The sequence below is a fragment of the Plecotus auritus genome, assembly GCF_963455305.1.
Source record: "Plecotus auritus genome assembly, chromosome: 4".
NCBI classification, from domain to species: domain Eukaryota; kingdom Metazoa; phylum Chordata; class Mammalia; order Chiroptera; family Vespertilionidae; genus Plecotus; species Plecotus auritus.
In genome coordinates, this window is record NC_137775.1 from 115317275 (window position 1) to 115323274 (window position 6000).

The 6000-nt window shown below is 45.7% G+C and overlaps 1 protein-coding gene across 1 annotated transcript in view; it reads left to right on the forward strand.

The window, feature by feature from the left end:
* Nucleotides 1–5533, forward strand: part of TES (testin LIM domain protein) — a 48371-nt gene extending 42838 nt beyond the window's left edge. Inside the window, exon 7 of the mRNA XM_080664109.1 lies at nt 4066–5533. Coding sequence (XP_080520235.1) covers nt 4066–4254 — 189 coding nt within the window. The 3' untranslated portion in view covers nt 4255–5533. The remainder of the gene's footprint in view (nt 1–4065) is intronic.
* The last annotated feature ends 467 nt before the right edge of the window (nt 5534–6000 follow it).

The window sequence follows — 6000 nt, forward strand, 5'->3', positions numbered from 1 at the left end:
ATTACCACTTCAAATTCTAAAGGAGTGAAGAAAAGTCTTTTATTAAGACTTTTTGGGGAGCAGTTTTAGATTTACAACAAAGTTGAAAGGAAAATAAAAGACTTGCCATATACCCTTTATCCCTACATATGAATAGCCTTGTCCATTATCAATATCATTCACCAGAATAGTACATTTTTTACCAAGGGTGAATCTACACTGACACATCATAATCACCCAAAGTCCAGTTTACCTTAGGATTCACTCTTGGTGTATATTCTTTGGTTTTGGACAATGTATAGAATGGACAAATTCTTTATATATAAATACCTATATATATAAAACCCTAATATGCAAATAGACCAAATGGCAGAACAACCGGTCGCTATGGCGTGTGCTGACCACCAGGGAGTGCACACAGAATGTGGCGAGCATCGGCAGCAGGCAGCAGAGTGCGGAACATGACGGGCATCAGCTGCGGCAGGATGGTGGAGCAGGTGAGCTGGGGTGCCAGACAAAGGCAGGTCACTGGTTGCTGTCATCGGGGCGAGCCTCTGGTGGTTACTGAAAATTCTTTGGTCCCACTGCGGTCACTCGGGCCCTTGCACCCACTGCCGGCGCCAGCCCCGCTCTTACCCACTGCTGGCACTGGAGCTGCTGCTTGCACCTGTGTCCGGCGCTGGCCACAATTGCTCGGCACCATCTTTAGGTGTGAGTAGCAGCTGCCAGCCCCGATTGCCCCTTAGGGTTTCTCTACCTCCCCCTGCTCCTGAGGAACAGTCGGGGCCAGCAGCCGCCTCTCGCACCCACTGTTGGCACCACCCCGCTCACACCCACTGATGGCGCTGGCCCTGCTCGCATCCGCTGCTGGCACTGGCCTCAATCGCTTCGCACAGTCAGTGAGTGCAAGCAGGGCAAGCACAGTCAGTTGATGGGAGCAGCAGTGGTGGGAGCGGGAGCAGGGCTTCTGGCAGACAGGGAACTGGGAACTGCAATGGGAGGGGCCGGACGGGGGCATGGATGGGCCGAGACCCACCCCTTTGCCCACCACAGCCTCGCAGCCCACAGTTTCTTTCAAGGTGCACAAATTCGTGCACTGGGCACCTAGTACATATATCCTACCTAATAAAAGAGTGATATGCAAATTAACCATCACTCCGCCATGCCCACCAGCCTATCAGGAGTGAGTATTCAAAATAACCCAACCAAGATGGCTGAGGCCACGGAGCAAACAGGAGGCTTGGGTTTCCCCGTCAATGGAGGAAGCCAAGCTTTCTGCACACCCTGGCCAGCCCAGGCCTCCACTTAAGGCTACAAAGTTTCAATTATAGAAGATAAATAAATCCCCCAAAAAATGGCTGTGGCCACAGAGCAAACAGGAGGCTTGGCTCCACTCAAGACTAGAAAGTTTCAATTATAGAAGATAAATAAACCCCAGATACTAGGGCCTCCACTTGGGTCACCGGGGGGCATGGCCAGCCTGCAAACCACCACAGGCCCCTCGCCCAGGCCACCCCACGCCCCAAGAGAACCCCCACCCTGATCTGGGACACCCTTCAGGGCAAACCAGCCGGCCCCCACCCGTGCACCAGGCCTCTATCCTATCTAATAAAAGAGTAATATGCAAATTGACCATCACTCCAACACACAAGTTGGCTGCCCCCATGTGGTCAAAGATGGCTGCCCCCATTTGGACACAAGATGGCCGCCACAAGATGGCCAGCAGGGGAGGGCAGTTGGGAGGGACCAGGCTTGCAAGGGAAGACAGTTAGGGGCGATCAAGCCTGCAGGGGATTGGTTAGGGGGTGATCAGGCTGGCAGGCAGAAGCGGTTAGGGGCAATCAGGAAGGCAGGCAGGCAAGCAGTTGGGAGCCAGCAGTCCTGGATTGTGAGAGGGATGTCCGACTGCCCGTTTAGGCCCAATCCTACTTGAATCAGGCCTAAACGGGCAGTCGGACACCCCTTGAGGGGTCCCAGATTGGAGAGGGTGCAGGCTGGGCTGAGGGACACACACCCCCGTGCATGAATTTCGTGCATCGGGCCTCTAGTAAATTTGTATTTATACTAGAGGCCTGGTGCATGAATTTGTGCACAGGTGGGGTCCAGCTGGCCCGCTCCGATGGGAGCCCATCGGGCCGGATCGACCAGGGGGAGGGGCCGTGGGCCACTGGCCAGGTGGTCCCACCCCAACTAGAATGTTGGGGGCTGACGGGGTGGGGCCAGCGGGAGGGGGGGCCCAATCAGGGCCCAGATCAGGCTAGTTGGCTGCTGCAGTACATGTCATAGCCACCGGTCATTCTGATCGTTCTGCCTTTCTGGTCGCTGGGCTTTTATATATATAGACTAGAGACCTTGTGCATGAAATTCATGCATGGGGGGTCCTCTCAGTCCAGCCTGCACCCTCTCCTATCCAGGAACCCTCAGGGGATGTCCGACTGCCGGTTTAGGCCCGATCCCAGGGATCGGGCCTAAACCGGCAGTCGGACATCCCTTTCAAAATCCTGGACCGCTGGTTCCGAATAGCTCACCTGCCTGCCTGCCTGGTCACTGCCCCTCCCTGCTGGCCTGATCACCCTCACTGCCTCTGTGTGCTGGCCTGATCGCCCCTAACTGCCCCCTGCCAGCCAGGTCACCCCCAACTGCCCCCTCCCTGCCTGCCTGGTCGCTCCAACTGCCCTCCCCCCCTGCCGGCCTGGTCACCCCTTTACTGCCCCCCCTGCCAACCTGGTCACCCCCAACTGCCCCCCTCTGCTGGCCTGGTTGCCCCCAACTGTCCCCCCACCTGCCTAGTCGCCCCCAACTTCCCCTCTGCCGGCCTGGTTGCTCCCAACTGTCCCCCCACCTGCCTAGTCGTCCCTCACTGCCCCCCCCGCCAGCCTAATCGCCCCCAACTTCCCCCTCTGCCAGCTTGGTTACCCCCAACTGTACCCCCCCACCAGCCTGGTTGCCCCTAACTGCCCCCCCCCTGCCAGCAAGGTCACCCCTCATGGCCCCCCCCAATAGCCTGGTCACCCCACACAGCCTGCTTGTTAAGTTGATTGGTCGTCCCTCACTAACCCCCTTGCTGGCCTGGTCGTAGGCAGCCATCTTGTGAGGGTGTGATGGTCAATTTGCATATTACCTCTTTATTATATATGGTAATATTTACATATTTATATAAAATTATATATATATGTATATATATATATACATATATATATATATATATATATATACACATACACACACACACACACACACACACACACATATATACCTACACACATCATTATACTGTCATAAAGAGTATTTGCTGTGCTCTGACTTTTTATTTCTTTATCTCTCCCACCTCCCTACCACACATTCCACTCCTGACAACCACTCATCTTTTTATTGTATCCATAATTTTGCCTTTGCTAGAATATCATAGTTGGAATCATACACTATGTAGCCTTTTCATATGAGCGTCTTTCCCTTTATAATTTTCATTTAATTTTCCTCCATGTCTCTTTCTGACTTGATAGCTCGTTTCTTTTTACCACTGAATATTTCATTGTCTGGATATACCACCATTTATCCATTCACCTAATAAAGGAAATCTTGATTGCTTCTAAGTTTTGGCAATTATGAGTAAGGCAACATCCAGGTGCAGGATTTTGAGTAGACATAAGTTATTAACTTCTTTGGGTAAATATGAAAGAACATGATTATTGGATTGTGTGATAAAAGTATGTTTAGTTAAGAAACTGCCTAATGGCCTTATTTTGCACTTCACCAGCAATGACAGAGTTCCTGTTGCTCCACAGCCTCCCTAGAATTTGGTGTTGTAGGAAAAATCATAAACTTTTTTGTAATTACTAATGTGCAATTATAATAGAATGCCCTTGAACCAGATGCACTGCTTTGTAACTTGACATCAAGATTATCTGCCTTGAATACCATGGGGATATTTTGCAAGCATCAAATTACCTGCTTGGCCTTCACCTGTTATTTCTCACTGTGCTCAGCATATAAACCCCATTAGCAGTTGTTGGCTAGAAAGATTAATTGAAAGGTCAATCTCATCTCTTTTTTTTTTTTTTTTTTTTTGTATCATTAACTTAACAGGTATGTCAAGGATGCCACAATGCCATTGATCCCGAAGTGCAGCGAGTGACCTATAACAATTTTAGCTGGCATGCATCCACAGAGTGCTTTCTGTGCTCCTGCTGCAGCAAGTGTCTCATTGGGCAGAAGTTCATGCCCGTGGAAGGGATGGTTTTCTGTTCAGTGGAGTGTAAGAAGATGATGTATTAAGAAGAGAGCACCAAGCAGTATTGAGCCACAGCTATCCAAAGTGGTCTGCATTCCTACTGTAAAATGCAATTTAGAAAAATAAATGGAAAAAAAAAAAGAAACTATAAAGGAAACCAGAAGATTTTAAGTATCTCTCTTTGCTGTTTTTCTCTCACCTTTTTTTCATCTCAACATTTAAAACCTACTTTAAGCATTTAATTTTAAAACGGTAAAGAATGTTATCTTTCTTTAGCTTTCTAGATATAAAATCTTTGAGTTGGAAGGTTGGGTTTATATCTTTATATCTCTATTCCCCTTTTGCCAAACAGTATATCTGAAACACTTAAAAGGTAGTGTGCTGAATGGAGAGATGAGCATTTCTAGTTCTATATTCTTGTTTCCCTCTAGTGTAAAATGAAAAATAATAAACTTTCCCTAATGCCAAAGCTCTACATTTATTACCTCATCATATTCACTAACTTTGTAGTGTACACAGTGAATTCTTTTGACAGAGGAAATAAAAATGCAACATAGTTTGGGGAGCTGTTATTTTAATGCCAATGCATTCACTGTTTTCTAATTTAGGCAGAGGTAGCTTCATTGCATTTCTTATAAAAAAATTTTTTCCTACCTCTTAGTATTCTCTTTGTAAGCTGGTGACCCCCATATGTGGCCTTTAATATTTTATTGTCACAAGTGGCATTCACACTTTTTACTTTAGATGATGTTCAGCTTGGACTTAAAATCCATGCCACATATTTATAAATTATTTTTTCAATCCAAAGAACATATATACTTTTTATACCCAAGAAACTATAATTTGTACTGACTGCACTTACCATGATTTGAATATATTTGTGCATGGTTTTTATTTTTTTCTAATGGATACTGTCCTGTGATGCTACTAAGCCTGTATATCGAAAGTCTTCTTCACCCATATACTTCATTCCATAGGTATCCCTAATGTTTATTTTTCCTTGCATACTTACATATACTATGCACTATGAAAAATAAATAAAATTAATGATATGTATATTATTCAAAATAAAATTTCTTTTACTTTAATAATTGTATCTTTATTCTTCATATTCTTTTTAAAAAATTTTTATTGTTAAAAATATTACAAATGTCCCCATTTATTCCCCTGTTGACCCTCTCCACCCTCTCCTGCCCCCTCCCCAGACCTTCCCCTCACTTTTGTTTGACCATTGGCTGTACATATAAGCATATAAGTACTTTGGTTAATCTCTTCCTGCCCCCTGCCCATTCCCTCTGAAATACACCAGTCTGTTATATGCTTCAATGTCTCTGGATCTATTTTGTTCATTAGTTTATTTCGTTCTTTAGATTCCAGATATAAGTGAGATCATGTGATACTTCTTTTTCTCTGACAGGCTTATTTCACTTAGCATAATACTCTCCCAATCCTTTCATGCTGTCTCAAAGAGTAAGAGATCCTTCTTTTTTACTGTTGCATAGTATTCCACAGTGTAAAAGTACCACAGCTTTTTATCCACTCATCTACTGATGGGCACTTGGGCTGTTTCTAAATATTAGCAATTTTAAATAACACTATGAACATAGGGTGCATATATTCTTTCTGATTGATATTTTGGGATTCTTAGGATACATTCCTAGAGGTGGGATCACTGGATCAAAAGGGAGTACCATTTTTAATTTTTTGAGGAAACTCCACACTTCCATAGTGGTTGTACCAGTGTGCATTCCCATCAGCAGTGTACTAGAGTTCCTTTTTCTCTACACCCT